Source organism: Neoarius graeffei, chromosome 15 (assembly GCF_027579695.1).
Source record: "Neoarius graeffei isolate fNeoGra1 chromosome 15, fNeoGra1.pri, whole genome shotgun sequence".
Lineage (NCBI taxonomy): Eukaryota > Metazoa > Chordata > Actinopteri > Siluriformes > Ariidae > Neoarius > Neoarius graeffei.
The window spans coordinates 72,623,202-72,645,440 of NC_083583.1; the positions used below are offsets into that span (position 1 = coordinate 72,623,202).

General features: G+C 43.3%; 1 protein-coding gene across 1 annotated transcript in view; it reads right to left on the minus strand.

The window, feature by feature from the left end:
- The window catches only part of zdhhc13 (zinc finger DHHC-type palmitoyltransferase 13), a 108,589-nt gene that overhangs the window by 24,368 nt on the left and 61,982 nt on the right, over positions 1–22,239 (minus strand). The window contains exons 5-10 of the mRNA XM_060941833.1: positions 19,752–19,896; positions 18,537–18,601; positions 17,813–17,975; positions 3,482–3,607; positions 3,249–3,382; positions 2,870–2,970 (exon numbers count right to left, since the gene is read on the minus strand). Of these exons, the coding sequence (XP_060797816.1) occupies positions 2,870–2,970; positions 3,249–3,382; positions 3,482–3,607; positions 17,813–17,975; positions 18,537–18,601; positions 19,752–19,896 (734 nt within the window). The remainder of the gene's footprint in view (positions 1–2,869; positions 2,971–3,248; positions 3,383–3,481; positions 3,608–17,812; positions 17,976–18,536; positions 18,602–19,751; positions 19,897–22,239) is intronic.

A 22,239-nucleotide genomic window follows, 5' to 3' on the forward strand; every position in this document is an offset into this window, starting at 1 on the left:
TAAAAAATATCCCAAGCTCTGAACATCTCAAGAAGCACTGTTCAATCCATCATTCAAAAATGGAAAAAGTATGGCACAACTGCAAACCTACCAAGACATGGCCGTCCACCTAAACTGACAGAGCGAGCAAGGAGAGCACTGGTCAGAGAAGCAGCCAAGAGGCCCATGATCACTCTGGAGGAGCTGCAGAAATCCACAGCTCAGGTGGGAGAATCTGTGCACAGGACAACTATAAGTTGTACACTCCACAAATCTGGCCTTTTTGGAAGAGTGGCAAGAAGAAAGCCATTGTTGAAAGACCGGCATAAGACGTCCCGTTTGCAGTTTGCCAGAAGCCATGTAGGGGACACAGCAAACATGTGGAAGAAGGTGCTTTGGTCAGATGAGACCAAAGTTGAACTTTTTGGCCTAAATGCAAAGCGCTATGTGTGGCGGAAAACTAACACTGCTCATCACCCTGCACACACCATCCCCACTGTGAAACATGGTGGTGGCAGCATCATGCTACGGGGATGCTTTTCTTCAGCAGGGACAGGGAAGCTGGTCAGAGTTGATGGGAAGATGGATGGAGCTAAATACAGGGCAATCCTGGAAGAAAACCTGTTGGAGGCTGCAAAAGACTTGAGACTGGGAAGGAGATTCACCTTCCAGCAAGACAATGACCCTAAACATACAGCCAGAGCTACAATGGAATGCTTTAGATCAAAGAATATTCATGTGTTAGAATGGCCCAGTCAAAGTCCAGACCTAAATCCCATCAAGCATCTGTGGCAAGACTTGAAAATTGCTGTTCACAGACGCTCTCCATCCAATCTGGCTGAGCTTGAACTATTTTGCAAAGAAGAATGGGCAAAAATTTCAGTGTCTAGATGTGCAAAGCTGGTAGAGACATACCACAAAAGACTTGCAGCTGTAATTGCAGCAAAAGGTGGCTCTACAAAGTATTGACGCAGGGGGGCTGAATACTAATGCACACCACATTTTTCAGATTTTTATTTGTTTAAAATTTTGAAGACCATTTATCATTTTTGTTTCACTTCACAATTATGTGCTACTCTGTGTTGGTCTATCACATAAAATCTCAATAAAAAACTTTTAAAGTTTGTGGTTGTAAGGTGGAAAAATGTGAAAAAGGTCAAGGGGTATGAATACTTTTGCAAGGCACTGTACCTTAAATACTGCAGCCTCCTTGCCCAGTGAGTGCTCTTTTATAACCAAGTATATTAGATACGTATCTTCTGAAGCAGTCAAAATTATTGTTTTTAAAATAGATTTGAAAAATGACAAACTTCTAAATGTAACTATTTTTTACTTTCCAGTCTGTACTCTTACAGATACAGATACAGATATCATCCAACATGGTGGCGGTCAATGACGCAACGAGTTTTGGTCACATGGCTGCAAAGGAAGAATTTTTTTCCCTAAATAGGGTAAAGGCATGTGTTACAAAATGGACTGGTAACGTTCTCTGCTCAAAATTCCTTTTACCTTGTAGTGCAAGACACATTTTCTCCTCCATGCTTCACAAGCATCAAGCGCTCCTCCGGCATCATTTGTTAGGTGCAGAACAAATAAAACATTCTCTGTTTCTCAAACACCTCAAACTTAAATTCATCTGTCCATAACACCCCCCCCCACACACACACTTATTGCTTTCAAATAAGTGGTGCACAATGCTATTTGAGAGAATTTCCCTTTGGGTTAGGTCCCAGTATGTTCACCAGCTGTGTACCAGCTAGAACTCCTGCAACACCAGGGTCTCTGTGTATCTCCCCTGTCTAAATGACTGAGGCATCCTGAGGCATGGTTTCTCCACTGGGACATGTTCCTTTGAGTTTTCCCTCCAAAAAAGGAAGCAAGCCAAAATGCAAGTAAAACCTTAGAATGTTTCCAAGAGCACAGTCGGCTCCAACACTGTGGAACTGAAGATGTTTGGAACAGACAGAACTCGTCCTAGAGCTGACCATCCAACCAAACTCTGTAATTGGGCTAGAACTGCCTTAGTCAGGGAGGTGACCATGAACTCAATGGACACTGAAACAGAATTTTAGAAGTCCTCTATATAGGTGAGAAAAACTGCCAGAAAGACAATCATTTCAGAAATACTTAGTCAGGTCTTTATGGTAAAGTGGCTAGATGGAAGCCACTCCTGAGTAAAAGGCATATGGAAGGAAATTAAGGACACAGAGCAAGAGGAAAAAAAAAGTTCTCCGTTTAGATGAGACAAAAATATTTGGGCAGAACTCCAAGCACCTACATGTGGCAAAAAACAGATACTGCTCATAAATTGGCTAATACCATCCCAAGGTGGAGCATCATGGTGCTGGTAACATCAGAGTGCACATTTGCTGCAGAGACCTCGGACTGGGCCAATGGTTCACCTTTCAGTACAAAGGCCTAAAGCATACAGCCAAGACAATGCTGGAATGGCTTCTGGACAAGTCTCTGAACGTCCTTGAGCAGCCCAGTCAAAGCCCAGAATTGAACCCCATAGAACACCTGTAGGGAGACCTGAAGATGGCAGTTTCTCATCCAATCTGACTGACCTTAAGCAGAGCTGCCAGGAAGACTGAGAGAAACTGCACAATTCCAGGTGTGCAAAGAGACTTACCCAAGACCAAAGCTGGAATTGCTGCCAAAGATACTTCACAAAGTACTAGAAATAAAGGGTCAGAACACTTATATAAATGAGAAATTCCAGTATTTGATTTTAAATAAATTCACACAAATATATAAAAACAAAAATCAGTCAAATCAATATTAAATGAAATCCATAATACAATGAAATATGCAAAAACTAAACAGGTCTGAATACTTTGAGCCCCTTTTTTTGTGTGAGCGCACACGCGTGTGTAGATAAAAAGGATATCTGGCAGGAACCACAGGCACCAGGTGACAAGCATCCAAAATATGGAAGCAATAAGGGTGGTGGAAGGAACCAGACTCTGAACTGTGGCACTTGCTACCCGCCTGGTTACGACACACACACACGACATATTTGGACACCATTTTATGATATAGAGAAGATCAAGTTAAAAAGTCTTAACCTAATGCTTCATGTATAACAATATGCTGGTCATGAAGCTGCCATACTCCACTCATACTTATTTAATTACAAACCAATAATTAAATATGTCAGTTAAACAGTGAAAATATTACATTTAACAGATTTTTAAAAAAACTATACACACAAGTGTAGTTTTGTGCATTTTAAAATAGATAAGTATCTGCACAGAGTGCATGCATACCTGCAGGTGAGGTTGATCATCGCGAGCACACATGCCAATAGAACCCCTTTTAGCAGCCATGACTCAGAACCTATGTTTAATATGGCTCCTACAGCCCACATCACACACACACTGAAGACACACTGCAACAAGGCCTGTGAAACAGACACATGCGCGCACACAAATAAATACTTATACACTTAAATATTCCCCCAAAACACAGAATCTCACATGTTGCACGTGTGCACATGTACCTGGTAATTGTTGAAGAATCTCAAGCAACGTGTGTTTGATGTTTTGCGTTCATTTTTCACTACATTCAGCATGTGAATCAGCAGAGGACTATGGACCTGGTGGGCCAAGTCTATTGGTGTGTGACCCTATATACACACACACACACATTATGGAGAAACAGTTAACAGAAATGCATTAATGAGGTGGAGCTGAGCTCAACTTTAAGTGTTCTAATAAAACAGTAATATAAGGGTGATTCTTCGACTACAAGCACGTTCATGTCCTTCGATCATATTTTTAAAAATACACATTTTAGACAATTCCCTTTCTCTTTGTTAAATTAACAATAAAACCATCTTAGAAACTTTTTACCATCTGACCATTATGATTTTTTTTTCCAATTTTCAACATCCTTATAAGCTTCAACATCTCAGTTTTGCCCTTGTCCCATACCCAGACTTTTAAACTTCAACAATGTAAATAAGTTTAAAAAAATGTGATCTCAAAACCTTTAAGGTACCCGAATAAAGCAATACTTAAAATCAACAAACATTTTAGTATTTAATGTGAGACCGTTGTCAACATTATTATTATATATATATTTTTTAAGACACAAAATACAGCGGTCACACAGTTTCACCGTCATTTCCACCACAGTTATGTAATTTACTGCCAAAAATCTGTTTGGGAGATTGTTTAGGCTGTTGCTATGGAAATAGACAGTGACAACAGAGCACATGTCTGATACTGAGATGTACATTTTTATGTAAAACTATTGAAGACAAACCAAGGTAAATACTGTTTGAACAGATATTTTTTATTTCTGTCATTTCCAAACATACTGTACCTTCACGGAAGTTTGTATAAAGATAGATTTTTTTTTAATGTTATGAGTACATTTTGCATGCATCATATATGCATGACATCAAATCATTGCTAATTTGTCAAGATGCCTTGGAGTTTTTCACAAAAAATACTGTAGAAATGTCATTTCCACCACACGCCCCTCTCTGGTGGAAATGACTTCTAATCTGATAGGGTACCAATAATACGGACTCTAAAAATAGATGTGCAATACGCTAATTAAAATACACACGTGCAGCTACAACTGGCCGGATTAGAGTACTTGAATTCTTAAGTCCAAAGGTGTACAAGAATTCCAAATCATCTTCTGTATAATGCAAGGCATACATAGGCACCCATACACATGCACACCCATATGCATTACACACACTATGCATTGAAAGTACAAGGTATACTAGTGCATCTCAAAAAAATTAGAATACCATGAAAAGGTTCCTTTTTTTTAAATAATTTAATTCAAAAAGGTAAACTTTCATATATTCTATATTCATTACATGTAAAGTGAAATATTTAAAGCCTTTTTTTTGTTTTAATTTTGATGATTGTGGCTTATAGCTCATGAAAATCAGAAATCCAGTATCTCAAATTATTAGAATATTCCCTAAGATCAATCAAAAAAAAGGATTTACAATACAGAAATGTCCAACTTCTGAAAAGTATATTCATTTATACACTCAATACTTGGTTGGGGCTCCTTTACCATGAATTACTGTATCAATGCGGTGTGGCATGGAGGTGATCAGTCTGTGGCACTGCTGAGGTGTTATTGAAGCCCAGGTTGCTTTGATAGTGGCCTTCAGCGTATCTGTATTTTTGGGTCGGGTGTTTCTCATCTTCCTCTTGACAATACCCCATAGATTCTCTGTGGGGTTCAGGTCAGGCAAGTTGGCTGGCCAATCAAACACAGTAATATCATGGTCAGCAAACCATTTGGTAGTAGTTTTGGCACTGTGGGTAGGTGCTAAGTCCTGCTGGAAAAGGAAATCAGCATCTCCAAAAAGCTCGTCAGCAGATGGAAGCATGAAGTGCTCTAAAATCTCCTGGTAGATGGCTGTGTTGACTTTGGACTTGATAAAACACAGTGGACCAACACCAGCAGATAACATGGCACCCCAAATCATCACAGACTGTGGAAACTTCACACTGGGCTTCAAACACCTTGGATTCTGTGCCTCTCCACTCTTCCTCCAGACTCTAGAACCGTGATTTCCAAATTAAATGCAAAATGTACTTTCATCTGAAAAGAGGACTTTGGACCACTGAGCAACAGTCCATTTCTTTCTCTCCTTAGCCCAGATAAGACACTTCTGACATTGTCTCTGGCTCAGGAGTAGCTTGATATTAGGAATGCGAAAGTTGTAGCCCCTTTCTTGAAGATGTCTGTTCGTGATGGGTCTTGATACACTGACACCAGCCTCAGTCCACTCCTTGTGAAGCTCTCCCAAGTTCTTGAATCAACTTTTCTTGACAATCCTCTCAAGATTGCGGCCATCCCTGTTGCTTGTGCACCTTTTCCAGCCACCCTTTTCAGCAATGACCTTTTGTGGCTTACCCTTCTTGTGGAGGGCATCAGTGATCATCTTCTGGACCACAGTCAAGTCAGCAGTCTTCCCCATGATTGTGGTTGTGTGTACTGAACTAGACCGAGAGATACGCTGTGTTCATACTGTTTTACTCAAACTCGAAATGAAATATTCTAATATTTTGAGATGGGTTTTTTATGTTTTTGTACTGTATGCCATACTGATTAAAATAGAAAAATGCTTGAAACATTTTAGTTTATGTGTAAAGAGTCTATAATGTATAATATTTTCACTTTCTTAAATAACTGATGTAAAATATTGAACTTTTTCACAATATTCAAATTTTTTGAGATGCACTAGCATTTTCCCCTCCTAGAACTGCCACCTTATTGTGGTGGAGGGGTTTGTGTGCTTGAATGATCCTAGGAGCTATGTTGTCGGGGGCATTATGCCCCTGTTAGGGTTTCCCAAGGCAGACAGGTCCTAGGTGACAGGCCAGACCAAGAGCAGTTCACCAAAAAACCCCTATGGAGAAAAAATCCAGGACCGTGACGTCGCCCGGTAGGACGCAGCCGGGGCCCCACCCTGGAGCCAGGCCCGGGGTTGGGGCTCGTATGCGAGCGCTTGGTGGTCGGGCCTTTGCCCATGGGGCCCGGCCGGGCTCAGCCCGAAGAGGCGACGTGGGCCCGACCTCCTGTGGGTTCACCACCCACAGAGGTAGCAGTAGGGGTTTGGTGCAGTGTGGATTGGGTGGCAGTCGAAGGCAGGGGCCTCGACGACCTGACCCCCGGACACAGCGGCTGGCTGTTGGGACATGGAATGTCACTTCGCTGGGGGGGAAGGAGCCTGAGCTTGTGCGGGAGGTTGAGAGGTACCGGCTAGAGATAGTCGGGCTCACCTCCACGCACAGCTTGGGCTCTGGAACCCAGCTCCTCGAGAGGGGCTGGACTTTCCACTTCTCTGGAGTCGCCCATGGTGAGCGGCGGCGGGCTGGTGTGGGCTTCCTTATAGCTCCCCAGCTCAGCCGCCATGTGTTGGAGTTTACCCCAGTGAACGAGAGGGTCGCCTCTCTGCGCCTTCGGATTGGGGAGAGGGCTCTTGCTGTTGTTTGTGCCTACGGGCCAAATAGCAGTATAGAGTATCCGGCCTTCTTGGAGTCCCTGGGAGAGGTACTGAGGGGTGCTCAGACTGGGGACTCCATTGTGCTACTGGGGGACTTCAATGCTCACGTGGGCGATGACAGTGACACCTGGAGGGGCGTGGTTGGGAGGAACGGCCTCCCCGATCTGAACCCGAGTGGTGTTTTGTTATTGGACTTCTGTGCTAGTCACAGTTTGTCCATAACGAACACCATGTTCGAGCATAGGGGTGTCCATAAGTGCACGTGGCACCAGGACACCTTAGGTCGGAGGTCGATGATCGACTTTGTAGTCGTGTCATCTGATCTCCGACCCTATGTCTTGGACACTCGGGTGAAGAGAGGGGCTGAGTTGTCAACTGATCACCACCTGGTGGTGAGTTGGATCCGCTGGCGGAGGAGGAAGCTGGACAGACCTGGCAGGCCCAAACGTATGGTGAGGGTCTGCTGGGAACGTCTGGCCGAGCACTCTGTTGGGGAGGTCTTTAACTCCCACCTCCGGGAGAGCTTTTCCCAGCTTCCGAGGGAGGCGGGGGACATTGAGTCTGAGTGGACCATGTTCTCTACCTCCATTGTGGACGCAGCTGTTCGGAGCTGTGGCCGCAAGGTCTCCGGTGCCTGTCGTGGCGGCAATCCCCGAACCCGGTGGTGGACACCGGAAGTAAGGGATGCCGTCAAGCTGAAGAAGGAGTCCTATCGGGCCATGTTGACCTCCGGGACTCCTGAGGCAGCCGACGGGTATCGGCAGGCCAGGCGTGCTGCAGCTCGGGCAGTTGCGGAGGCAAAAACTCGGAACTGGGAGGAGTTCGGGGAGGCCATGGAGAAGGACTATCGGTCGGCCTCGAAGAAATTCTGGCAAACCGTCCGGCGCCTCAGGAGGGGGAAGCAGTACTCTGCCAACACTGTTTACAGTGCGGGTGGGGAGCTGTTGACCTCGACTGGGGACATTGTCGGGCGGTGGAAGGAATACTTTGAGGATCTCCTCAATCCCACCGTCATGTCTTCCACTGAGGAGACTGAGGCTGATGACTCAGAGGTGGACTCGTCCATTACCCAAGCCGAAGTCACTGAGGTGGTTTGCAAGCTCCTCGGTGGCAAGGCACCGGGGGTGGATGAGATCCGCCCTGAGTATCTCAAGTCTCTGGATGTTGTGGGGCTGTCTTGGTTGACACGCCTCTGCAACATCGCGTGGCGGTCGGGGACAGTGCCTCTGGAGTGGCAGACTGGGGTGGTGGTCCCTCTTTTTAAGAAAGGGGACCGGAGAGTGTGCTCCAATTATAGGGGAATCACACTTCTCAGCCTCCCAGGGAAAGTTTACTCCAGGGTACTGGAGAGGAGAATTCGACCGATAGTCGAACCTCGGATCCAGGAGGAACAATGCGGTTTTCGTCCTGGTCGCGGAACACTGGACCAGCTCTATACCCTTCATAGGGTGCTCGAGGGTTCATGGGAGTTTGCCCAACCAGTCCACATGTGCTTTGTGGATCTGGAGAAGGCATTCGACCGTGTCCCCCGTGGTATTCTGTGGGGGGTGCTTCGGGAGTATGGGGTTCGGGGCTCTTTGCTAAGGGCTGTCCGGTCCCTGTACGAACGGAGCAGGAGTCTGGTTCGCATTGCCGGCAGTAAGTCAGACCTGTTCCCAGTGCATGTTGGACTCCGTCAGGGCTGCCCTTTGTCACCGGTTCTGTTCATAATTTTTATGGACAGAATTTCTAGGCGCAGCCAGGGGCCGGAAGGAATCCTGTTTGGGAACCACAGGATTTCATCTCTGCTTTTTGCGGATGATGTTGTCCTGTTGGCTTCTTCAAACCAGGACCTTCAGCATGCACTGGGGCGGTTTGCAGTCGAGTGTGAAGCGGCTGGGATGAGAATCAGCACCTCCAAGTCCGAGGCCATGGTTCTCGACCGGAAAAGGGTGGCTTGCCCTCTCCAGGTTGGTGGAGAAGTCCTGCCTCAAGTGGAGGAGTTTAAGTATCTCGGGATCTTGTTCACGAGTGAGGGAAGGATGGAGCGTGAGATCGACAGGCGGATCGGTGCAGCCTCCGCAGTGATGCGGTCGCTTTACCGGTCCGTCGTGGTGAAGAAGGAGCTGAGCCAAAAGGCGAAGCTCTCAATTTACCGGTCGATCTACGTTCCGACTCTCACCTATGGTCATGAGCTTTGGGTAATGACAGAAAGAACAAGATCGCGGATACAAGCGGCTGAAATGAGTTTCCTTCGCAGGGTGGCTGGGCGCTCCCTTAGAGATAGGGTGAGAAGCACAGTCACTCGGGAGGAGCTCGGAGTAGAGCCGCTGCTCCTCCACATCGAGAGGAACCAGCTGAGGTGGCTCGGGCATCTTTTTCGGATGCCTCCTGGACGCCTCCCTGGGGAGGTGTTCCAGGCATGTCCCCCCGGGAGGAGGCCCCGGGGAAGACCCAGGACACGCTGGAGGGACTATGTCTCTCGGCTGGCCTGGGAACGCCTCGGTGTTCTTCCCGAGGAGCTGGCCGAGGTGTCTGGGGAAAGGGAAGTTTGGGCTTCCATGCTTAGACTGCTGCCTCCGCGACCCGGTCCTGGATAAGCGGAAGAAGACGAGACGAGACGAGACGAGACGAGACGAGACGGCACTAGTATTTCTGCTAGGTGTTGTTAAAGTTGTATACAGTAATTCATACACAACTGTTCATGTATGAGACCAATCACAATTTTAAAAAGCAGTTTCATTTCACAACAGTTCAACAAAAATATTTCAAATAAATTATTTTTTCAACAGACATTTGTTCATTAACTGTCATTCCCACAGCACAATATAATTTCCACAGTACCTTGTCATTTCCATCACTGCACACATTTTTTTTTGGAAAACATTCAAAAAGTTCTAACCATATATTAAAAACGCTTCACAATTTGAGAGCTTATACCCTACTTAATGTAATAATACAACTTATCCATTTCAAAACAGTATCTGCACAAGCCAACATTATATTTCAGGTTGTGGTGAATATACAGTGGTGCTTGAAAGTTTGTGAACCCTTTAGAATTTTCGATATTTCTGCATAAATATGACTGAAAACATCATCAAATTTTCACACAAGTCCTAAAAGTAGATAAAGAGAACCCAGTTAAACAAATGAGACAAAAATATTATACTTGGCCATTTATTTATTGAGGAAAATGATCCAATATTACATATCGGTGAGTGGCAAAAGTATGTGAACCTTTGCTTTCAGTATCTGGTGTGACCCCCTTGAACAGCAATAACTGCAACTAAATGTTTCCAGTAACTGGTGATCAGTCCTGCACACCGGCTTGGAGGAATTTTAGCCCATTCCTCCATAAAGAACAACTTAAACTCTGGGATATTGGTGGGTTTCCTCACATGAACTGCTCACTTCAGGTCCTTCCACAACATTTCCATTGGATTAAGGTCAGGACTTTGACTTGGCCATTCCAAAACATTAACTTTATTCTTCTTTAACCATTCTTTGGTAGAATGACTTGTGTGCTTAGGGTCATTGTCTTGCTGCATGACCCACCTTCTCTTGAGATTCAGTTCATGGACAGATGTCCTGACATTTTCCTTTAGAATTCGCTGGTATAATTCACAATTCATTGTTCCATCAATGATGGCAAGCCGTCCTGGCCCAGATGCAGCAAAACAGGCCCAAACCATGATACTACCACCACCATGTTTCACAGATGGGATAAGGTTCTTATGCTGGAATGCAGTGTTTTCCTTTCTCCACACATAACACTTCTCATTTAAACCAAAAAGTTCTATTTTGGTCTCATCTGTCCACAAAACATTTTTCCAATAGCCTTCTGGCTTGTCCACGTGATCTTTAGCAAACTGCAGATGAACAGCAATGTTCTTTTTGGAGAGCAGTGACTTTCTCCTTGCAACCCTGCCATGCACACCATTGGTGTTCAGTGTTCTCCTGATGGTGGACTCATGAACATTAACATTAGCCAATGTGAGAGAAGCCTTCAGTTGCTTAGAAGTTACCCTGGGGTCCTTTGTGACCTTGCCGACTATTACACGCCTTGCTCTTGGAGTGATCTTTGTTGGTCAACCTCTCCTGGGGAGGGTAACAATGGTCTTGAATTTCCTCCATTTGTACACAATATGTCTGACTGTGGATTGGTGGAATCCAAACTCTTTAGAGATGGTTTTGTAACCTTTTCCAGCCTGATGAGCATCAACAATGCTTTTTCTGAGGTCCTCAGAAATTTCCTTTGTTCATGCCATGATACACTTCCACAAACATGTGTTGTGAAGATCAGACTTTGATAGATCCCTGTTCTTTAAATAAAACAGGGTGCCCACTCACACCTGATTGTCATCCCATTGATTGAAAACACCTGACTCGAATTTCACCTTCAAATTAACTGCTAATCATAGAGGTTCACATACTTTTGCCACTCACAGATATGTAATATTGGATCATTTTCCTCAATAAATAAATGGCCAAGTATAATATTTTTGTCTCATTTATTTAACTGGGTTCTCTTTATCTACTTTTAGGACTTGTGTGAAAATCTGATGATGTTTTAGATCATATTTATGCAGAAATATAGAAAATTCTAAAGGGTTCACAAACTTTCAAGCACCACTGTATATGTTAAGCTGTTTGGTACTTGACAATTAGTTAAATTTCATTCACAAAAGTACAATTATTGTAAAAAGGTATCAACTGGCAGGACTAGTCATGAAAATAGTCATATTATTATGGGGTGAGATACAGTGCCAGTCAAAAGTTTGTACACCCCTACTCATTCATAGGTTTTACTGTATTTTGGCCATTTTCTATATTGTAGAACAATGTAGAAGATACACCAAAACTACGAAATGACATATGAGAACATATATGGAATTATCTGGTAAACAAAAATGTAAAAAAATAAATTTAAAAAAAATTTAAAAAGCTCCCATAACATACAGTATGTTTCAGATTTTAGATTCTTCAAAGTAGCCAGGGTTTAACTTGACACTTTGCACACTATAGAGATCTTGCAGTCACGTGACCGGAAAGTACACAACCGCCATCTTGTCAGTCAAAAACACCGCTGAATACTGCTGCACTCGTGTACAGAATGGATCAATTTCAACCGACGGACTACACGGCTCATTTTTCTAATGAACAGATAACTAGATATATGTCTAAAATAAACGATCTACAGATCTGTGACCCTTATGGCTTACCGGATGGAGTTTTCACGACCGGATTTTGAACTGCCAGCGGAATACCCGGACGTGTATAATTACCTCATTAACTTTCCCTCGCTGTTCAGTGGTGAAGCACTGCGTGCTTATAAATCTCTGGACAGTTATCTTTACAGAAATTCAGGATTAGTCAGCGACTCAGATGTGGCATCTTGTAAACAAGAATCCTCATTGGACGGGTAAGTCACTTAAGTATTGAGTATAGCACTGACTAGCCGATTATAAAATAGAATAAGGTAATTCCAGCTGTAATTCCAAATCGTCCGTCTTGTTTACATGGATCTGGCATTGGAGAGGTAGAGGCTTGGCAGTGGAGATTTGAGTAACTGTTTTCTGAACTTAGTCAACAGGCTGGCTCTGCAGCCTCGCTTTTGCTTCCGCTCCCGGCGCCGCCTCCTTCGCTTTGCTTCCGATAACAATCCACGGAGACCCCGCTGGTCTCGCTATCTCGTCCGGAATGTTTTTTTTTTTCTCGTCCGGAATGTTGTGCATGCGATGGAAATCGCTACAAACCGTCATTTTCTGCTGGAAACCAATGTCCAGTAAGTCCATACGGTTGTAGTGGATATTGAAGTCCGGTACAGACGAACAACACGCAAAAATACACACAAAAAACATAAAAAAACGTGCACAGGTAGGGAGAGCTTGTAGCCGCAGCCGTTGTAGTAGAATTGTATATAGTAGGGTTTTCCAGAAGAAAAGGTAGAAGTAAAAGCAGAAGTAGAAGTAGAAGGCGGAAATATGGCGTTTGACCGACAAGATGGCGTCTGTCACAATCTGGATCGGCTGGGACGTCACATGCAAGTGCTCCATTGGCATTATCTTAACCAGCTTCATGAGGGAGCCACCTAGAATGCTTTTTTTATTAACCGGTGTGCCTTGTCAAAAGTTAGTGGATGAGTTTCTTGCTTTCTTAATGCACTTGAGATCAAGCAGTATCCACAACTGTAGTAATCCATATGTCAAGAACTATTCAGCTACGTAAAGAGAAATGAAAGTTCATCATGCTTTAAGAAATAGTCTTAATTAATAAAAATAAAGAAAAAAAAACCCACCCTGAATTGGAAGGTGTATCCAAACTTTTGATTGGTACTGCATGTCCGACTATTTTATATTTAGATGTGGTGGAAATGGCATTTGTACATAAAGGGTTTTAAAAAAAAAAAAAAAATTGGGCGCAAAAACGACCAAATTATCATGTGATGGCAATGTGTCCCCCTTGGATCTAAAAACTAGAGAAAGCAGATAAACTTACATGACTGATGTGTGATTTGAACAAGTTATTATATTTTTTTACAAGTTCAGAAGTGCTCCTAGTTGAAGAAAGCCCCAAATATGCTACATGTCCAAAAGTTTGTGTACACCTGACCATCACACCCATATGTGCTTGCTGAACATCCCAGTTCAGATTTAGTCCCCTTTGTTCTTCTCGGCAAACTTTCCACTAGATTTTAGAGCATGGCTGCATGGTCAGGCACTGATGTTGGTGACCAGTGTTGGGGTAGTTACTCAAAAAAAAAATTAATTAATTACAAGGTACTAGTTACTTCTGTAAACTGTAATGAGATTACTGTACTAGTTACTGCATTTGAAAAGCAACTTCACTACTCATTACTTTACTTTTCAGTTTCTTAATCCAAATTTACCATGTAGATACATGGACAAACATAATGGCCCTTTCATCACTTCATTTTCAATTTTCAATAAGGGCATCTCTTAGCCTTTCAACATAGTGTAGACAGCTCCTCGTCAGAGTCAGACCCATCATCAGGCTGACTGGATTCAAACATTCTGAAGGCTTTCACAAAATTGCTGCCATTATCTGTGACGCATGCCATTACCTTATGGGTTAGTCCAGGGCTTTTCAAAGTGTGGGGCACCAGAGTTCTTCGGGGGGGCGCAACGTGAGAGACAAAATGGATCGATTTTTAGTACCTAAAGCTACAGTGAGTGAGGAGACAGAGTCTGGGCCAAGCAAAAAAACAGAGCCTCCAAGATGTTGCGATTTGCAGCTTCAGCGCAAATTCAACCAATCCCCGCGAATTCAGGGCAGTGTTGCAATTATATCCAGTCACCGCAACTTTCCCGCAAATTTGACCAATCATTGGCGTCGTCTTGAGGTGACGTCAACAAACTACCTTCCGCCTTACTTCCGTGTGTTCAAGAGAAGCAGCATGCGCGCAGTGTTGCCAGATTGGGAGGTTTCAAGTGCATTTTGGCAGGTTTTGAACATATTTTGGACTGGAAAACGTCAGCAGTATCTGGCAACACTGAAAGTGTGTTATGTTTACAGTGAAGGACTGTGTGCACTTTTTTTTTTTTTTAACTTAATACAAGAAATTAATGGATGCCAACATTTTTGCCAAAATGGTATTTTATTTTCCATTGTTTAGGCAGCTTCAGCATCATACTGTGAGATTCTGTTCAAATTGTTTTTTTTTTTCTTCTATGAAGCCTGAGCCATTTATTTTATTAGCTTATAATTATTGTTTAATTTAGTCTTCAGGAGAGACTGCCTGTACACAGTACTAGTATTAATAGTTTTTTTCTTACATGAAAGCTGAGGTATTTATATTTTAAGGTAACTTCATGTTGTGCTGTGAGGTTCTCTGCACTTTAACTTTAGAACCAACAGGTGCATTTGGATAAGTAAAGCCTATTTTTCTGCATTTTTGTAGTCCTGGTAATCTTTTATATTGGTAAAGTTGTTTATAGGACCATTTCTCAGTGTCTTTGTTTTTTTAATCAATAGTTTTTCAGTAATAACTTAATATTTAACATATCACTCAATTTTAATCACAAAAAGAGAAAATCGCAACAATTTCTCACAACTTTCACTTCCTCCCGCAATGTAATCGCAACAAAAACCTAAAAAACACTGCAACTTTCATCGCAATTTTTTTTGGAAAACCCCCCGCAACATCAGACATTTTAGCCCGCAACAATCACAAAAAAGGCCCGCGGAATCCTGGGGGACTGGAAAAAGAAGGCAGTATGAGCACGATTATTTAAAGTTTGGATTTTCATGGACTGGATCTGAAGATGCTCCACTGCCACAGTGTGTGTCTGCCAAGAGGTGCTAGCTAACGATGCTATGAGATGTTTAAAATGTGTAAAACAAGATGTTTTAAAAAGCACAGATGTTTAAAATGTGAAAAAGAAAAAAATAATGTGTACAACAACCATTTTTTAAAAATACGAATGGAACATTAAGTATAGCAACAACAAAAATTGTAAGGGGGGGCGCGGTTGTTTATTTGCTCTCCGAGGGGGGGCTGACTCTCCCACACTTTGAAAACCCCTGGGTTAGTCCATAGGCTGAATGAACCTGTTCTATTCACTAGCTGAGACATCGTAGGTATGTCTTCCTCTCACTGTCTTGCAGGCTACAGCAGCCTTTTCATGTTTAAAACTAATGTCAATCCAGTGAGTGGTCATTCTTAGGTAACACTTATCGTTTGCGATCCAAATATCCACGGTGGTTGACACATAATCCAGGGACTCAAAAGTTTTTCTAAGATTGGATTCCATGTCGGAATAACATTTGTCCAGGTAACTGAAAAATGTTTTCCTGTCTGATGGTGGCATTCGAGTCGCAGGTATTTTACTTATTTTTCTAAATCTCGGCGATTCAATAGTGGACAGGGGAAGCATGTCTTCCATGATGTACTCTGCTACTAGTCTCATCTTTTTTTTGTTACATCTGCTGCGCTCTAAGATGTGAGAGAAGCTTAGCTTGTTTAGGGGGGGTTGGTGCCTGAATGTCTTCAACTGCCCGACAAGCCGGAGGATCTTTCACCACAAGTTTTGTATTGCGATGCTGGCTTGCCAAGTGCTTTGACAGGTTGCTCATTGAGTTAGCAGCAGTTGAAAGACACCTCTCACCCGGGCATAGAGTGCATTTCACACAAATCTTTTTGTCCTTTCGAGCAATAAACTGAAAGTAATGAGAGTATCGCCACTGGCTGAAACCCTCTGTGTCCGTCTCCACTTTCCCCTCTCTCATGTCCCTCTACGCACTAGCAGCTACGTACTCACTCAAATCAGACTCTATGGCAACAGTGCCCAAGCACACATGCAGCATGCATGCACGCGCCACTAAAACAGATCAGAACTTTTCTGACTGACAAAAATGGCTTGGGTAACGCAGGAAAGCGCGTTCCTATAGTCTACTAGTGTAGTTACTGATATTTTTAGTGTAATGCGTTACTTTACTTCGATACCCATAAAAGTAAAAACATTACTGTAATCGGTTACTTTGTAATCCGTTACCCCCAACGCTGTTGGTGACAAGGCCTGGCACTTGGGTGGCGTTCCAATTCTTCCACAAGTGGAGCTGAAGTCAGGACTTTCAGGCCAACCGAGTTCTTCCACTCCAACCTTGGCAAACCATGTTTTCATGGACTTCACTTTGTGCACAAGGGCATTGTCATGCTTGAACAGGCTTGGGCCTCTTGTACCCCTTTTCCACCAAATCAGTTCCAGGGCTGGTTCGGGGCCAGTGCTGGTGCTGGTTCACAACTCGTTCAACTTGCGAGCCAGCTGAGAACCAGTTTGCTTTTCCATAGCTCGCGGTGCTAAGGGAAGCCACGTCATTACGTCGCTGTATACGTCAGTTACGTCGTTGTATACGTCAGTTACGTCGCTACGTTTGCATAAACCTTGGTGCGAATATCGAAGCAAAAACAACATGGAAGAAGCAGCAGAAACAACAACAACAATAATAATAATGGATGACTTCGCGTTTGTACAGCTGCTGCTTCTCATCGCTTAAAAATGGCGATCTTTCGCGGTCTTGTTATTGTTGTTGGTCTTAACAACTCCGCCCCCCCGCTGACGTAAGCGGTTCTTTCCTCTGGCCCAGCAGAGAGTTGGTGCTAGCCTGGAACCGGTTTTTCTGGCCCCAGAGCCAGTTCTTTGTCAGTGGAAACAGAAAACCCGGTTCCAAACTAAGCACTGGCCCCGAACCAGCCCTGGAACTGCTTTGGTGGAAAAGGGGCATTAGTTCCAGTGAAATAAAATCTTAAAATGCTACAGCATACAAAGACATTCTGTACAATTGTGTGCTTCCAACAGTTTGGAGACATATTGGTGTGATGGTCAGGTGTCCACATACCTTTAGCCATATTGCGCACACGCAGTGTAGATGAACAATGACCCAAATCATACTTTGAAAGAAGCCTTAAAGATTCAAGGCAAAAAAAGTGGAATGTTCTGTAATCACCAAGTTAACCACCTGACTTGAATCCAACTGAGAAGGCTTGCTGAAGGCAAAACTAAAAGGCAAAAATGCCACAAGAATGTATTTAAAAAATAAATAAATAAAAATAAGTACTGTAATTCCTAAACCATTCACCTGTTTTAGATGTATATACCCTCAAATTCAAGTCTGAACTTTCAACTCGTACGTTACTTCATTTAAATTCCAATATACGCTGGTAGGCAATTAAAATAAACTTGTCAATGTCCAAATATTTATAGAACTGTATGTATTCTTTTAATATCAGTATTATAGCATATTAAATTGTATTTATGCCATTTGTCTCATGTAAACATTTGGGGTGAAGTACCCATTTAACATTAGTATTTAACTACAATTTAAATCATAGTTTTTCCTCACACTGGCGTTCTGCAGCTCCACACTAGCTCCAGAATCCAGCAGGATATGTGCAGCATCGACATTACCAGCAAGCACGGCACAGTGCAATGGCGTGTTCCTATTCACTTTATCTACTGCGTTTACAGAGGCGTTACACCGCAGCAGGAAGTTTGTTGGTTCTGGCCTGTCACAAGCAACACACACAATAGCAGGCAGGATCAGTATCTGTAATTCATTTAAAACTAAGTATATAGTGCTTTTAAATGTCTGCATGTTTGCATTCTGAATAATGATTCAAAGATACATCCTAGGATATACTGCGATATCAGTGGTGTTTCCAGAGCCATACAAGCGTGTATTCAGTGACCAAGACTGTGACCCTTAACACATGCTCGGTCCCACTGTCCAAGTGGCTGCATTCTGAAGAAAGTTTTAATATCAGGTGATATCTTACTGATCGAGTATTTAAGAGTAGGATAGCATATGTTTTTGGCTGACAGGAGCAGAACCTGATGCTACTGTAGCCCACCGCAATCACCTAGCAAAAGCCTAGCAACCTCTTTGCAACACTGGAGAACTTGCTCATGCTGTGTAATAACGGTTTTCTTAAGGAAATACACAGTTCTGGTTCCTTGGAGACTGTTCTTGGTGTTTAATGAGTTTGCTGAACATATCCCATAGCACTTGGACTTTCCATTTATTATCAAAATCAGCTGATACTAAATAATAAACAAATAAACGTTACCCAATAATTTTCTGAGCGGCCAGCATCAGTGAGGTCTGTCCGTTTGCAGCTGGAGCATCCACTTCCTGTAAACACACAAAAACAAATTTTAATATTTACAATGAGGCATGATGCAGGGATGCATATAATCCGTATGCAAAAGTACTAACTGGCACGATGTACCAAATGGTGACTATTCTGTACATGTTGATCCTCACTTGCCTCTTTTCCACTAAATCAGTTCCAGGGCTGGTTCGGGGCCAGTACTGGTTCACAACTCGTTCAACTTGCGAGCCAGCTGAGAACCAGTTTGCTTTTCCATCGCTCGAGGTGCTAAGGGGAGCCACGTCATTACGTCGCTGTATACGTCAGTTACGTAGTCGTATACGTCATTACGTCGCTGTAAATGTCAGTTACGTCGCTACGTTTGCATAAACCTTGGTGCGAATATCGAAGCAAAAACAACACGGAAGAAGCAGCAGCAACAACAATAATAATAATGGATGACTTCGCGTTTGTACAGCTGCAGCTTCTCATCGCTTAAAAATGGCAATCTTTCGCGGTCTTGTTGTTGTTGTTGGTCTTAACAACTCCGCCCCCCCGCTGACGTAAGCGGTTCTTTCCTCTGGACCAGCAGAGAGTTGGTGCTAGCCTGGAACCAGTTTTTCTGGCCCCAGAGCCAGTTCTTTGTCAGTGGAAACAGAAAACCCAGTTCCAAACTAAGCACTGGCCCCGAACCAGCCCTGGAACTGCTTTGGTGGAAAAGGGGCAACTGTGGTACTGACCTCACTATACATATCCACTGCAGTTTAATTTGCATGGCTCATTATGATCACAAGAATTTACTGCAAAGCTGCGCATAAAATATGTAGTCAAAATACTGTATATACCTATATGTACTGTGCATTAAACCATCTAAAAGGAAAACAGAGATATCATCAGAAAGGAAAACACATACTGAAAGAATCACATCACTCCATACAATTAAAAAATTAGTGGGATTCTGGGAACATCACTGCAGTTCTAGAATACTGAGTGCAGCTGCGACAAGTGTGAAATGCCATGTGTGCTTTTGGGCTTCTTTTGATTTAATCTCTGCTCTTCAAATAAACAGTTGTTTAAAATGTTAAGTATATTGCGCTAACTGAGAGTTAATTATATTTGTGGTGGAAACTTAGGAATTAGTTCCAGATTACATACCGGCTCCAGGTTAGTGAGGAAGTATGCATCGCTCACCTGACCCTTGGCCATCAGATATGCTGCAATAGGCATGTGTTGGAAAACCACAGCAAGATGGAGGCCACCATATCCCTCTCCATCCACAAGAGATGGATCAGCACCATAACGCATCAGCTGGATCACCATTTGCAAGTGACCCTGCCTGAGAAATGCACACATCGAATAACAAGACTGAGCTGTGAAGCATAGTAGAAAGTGCTCCAGCAGCAGGTTTGTTGCTGTTTTAAAGTGCTGATGACACGTTTTTGACATCTTTGGCGATGTTTTATAACATAAAAAGTAATTCCCGATGATCCATATATTAATTCACGAAGGCGCCTATTTTACAAATTATGATAAAAAACGCGGCTATTTGGGCAAATTTGACGGGGCTGCAGCACCCAGGAGACGAAAGAGGAGGAGGGGCTATATGACGTCAGTGAAAGAACCTTCCTCCTAACTTACCAGTTTGTTGTTGATGCGACAGGTGTTCAGTTTATCATTATTAGTATTATTATTATACATTTTATATATATATATATATATATATATATATATATATATATATATATATATATATATACACACACACACACACATATATAAATATAAAGTGTATGTGTATATATATATATATATATATATATATATATATATATATATATATAAAGTTATTATGTCTTCGCGTTGTGTTGCCGGCTTTTGCTCCAAAACCCACAAGGATGGGGTAAGTTTATTCAAGTTTCCCAGAGATCCTGAGCTGCATGCGAAGTGGGTGAAGCAAGTCAGGCGCACTCGTGACAAGTGGGAGCCCTCACCAACATCCGTCCTGTGCTCTGAACACTTCGATTTGGATTGTTTTGACACCCTTCCCAGCTTAAAAGAATCTCTTGGGTGTTCAGTTCAGCACAAACGTGTGTTACTACCATCAGCAGTGCCTACACAGTGTTGCCAGATTGGCAGTGTTGCCAGATACTGCTGAAGTTTTCCAGCCCAAAATATGTTCAAAACCCACCAAAATGCACTTGAAACCGCCCAACTGGGCGGGATTCCTCCCAATCTAGCAACACTGCCAGTATTCCGGAGGGGGTCTACTAGCAGCTATGCCGGATCTAAAGACAGTCCTCCTGTCAGAACGTGTTGTGAAATGACATAAGATAAAGGTACGTAGAGCTATAGATTCTACATGATAATCATAAATGTAATCATAAAGTCGGTGTGATATCAGTCATGTATTTGCTTGTGAAAGCTTGCGGCTTTCATGTAACTGCCGCCTAGCAACGAGAGGCAAAGGGTAAAGAGGGTAGGCTATCATATGCCGCTTTTCCACTACAAACGCGGCTGAGTCGGGCTGAGCCGTGCCGTGCCGAGTCGAGCTGAGTGGGGCAATTGGAGTTGCATTTCGACTACCACCGCGCTGAACCGTGCTGGCTGGAAGTGGGTGGACACATTGGGTGGAGTTAGCGAAAGTGGGTGGACGTCACGTGATGTCGTTAAGCGGCGCAAACAGTGACATCAGTGATCTTTTAAGCGGTAGTCTCACGACCCGGATAGTAAACAATAAACATGGAGTCGTTAGTGTTGCTGGTCTTGGTGCTGTGGCTTGTTGTCACCGACAACGCCAACAGATACTGGCAAGAGTGTATAGATGAGGCGAGGCGCATAAGGCTTCAGAAATTCTCGTAATTCGTAATTCTTCTTCTTCCGGGTTTACGGTGTTTACAGATCCCAGCGTGCTCGCGGGGCGTGTGTGGGCATGTGAGGACACGCCTCCTCACCAATCAGTGCACAGGGGAGTGTCTGCTCACGCCCCCAGCCTCACTCAGCTCGGTTTGGCTCGCTTCAGCCCCACTCCAAAACCGTGCGAGTTTTGGGTGCTAAGCAGGGCTGAAGTGAGCTGAGTCATGCTGGTTTGAGATAGTCGAAACGCGAGCCGTGTCGGGCTGAAGTGAGCTGAAAAAGGGTAGTGGAAAAGGGCCAATAGATGCTATTTGGAAGAGATCAACACAATTCTAGACTCCCAGAAGAGGAACAGCTAGCACTAGAGAGTTCACCGGCGTTTTCATGCGCCATTTCCATTGAGTAGAACCAGAGTAGAACAGCCAGTGAACCGCAGCGTGTTCTCCCGCTGACGTCACAACATGGCCGCGAGCCACGGACCCAGTTTTCTTGCGCTGTGCAATTAAAAGTTGGATATTTGCGTAACAACAGCTTCTTTTCACGTAATTATAACAGAAATCTAACATGTTTGCCATGTTGTATAGTTTATTTAAGAAATTGCATAGAGTCATGTTCGTGTCATCAGCACTTTAAACAGTCTAAGCAGCACCTGATCAAGTTTGTGCCATGCTTTGTACTTAAAATTAAAAATGCCCTACAAAATGCATGTTTTCAATGCAGTAACCATCTTCTAAATCAATTACAAATGATTTATGATTAGGGTTGTGCGATTTTCAATTAAATTCTCTCTGTATAGAATTTAACAATAACCATTCATCCATCTTTG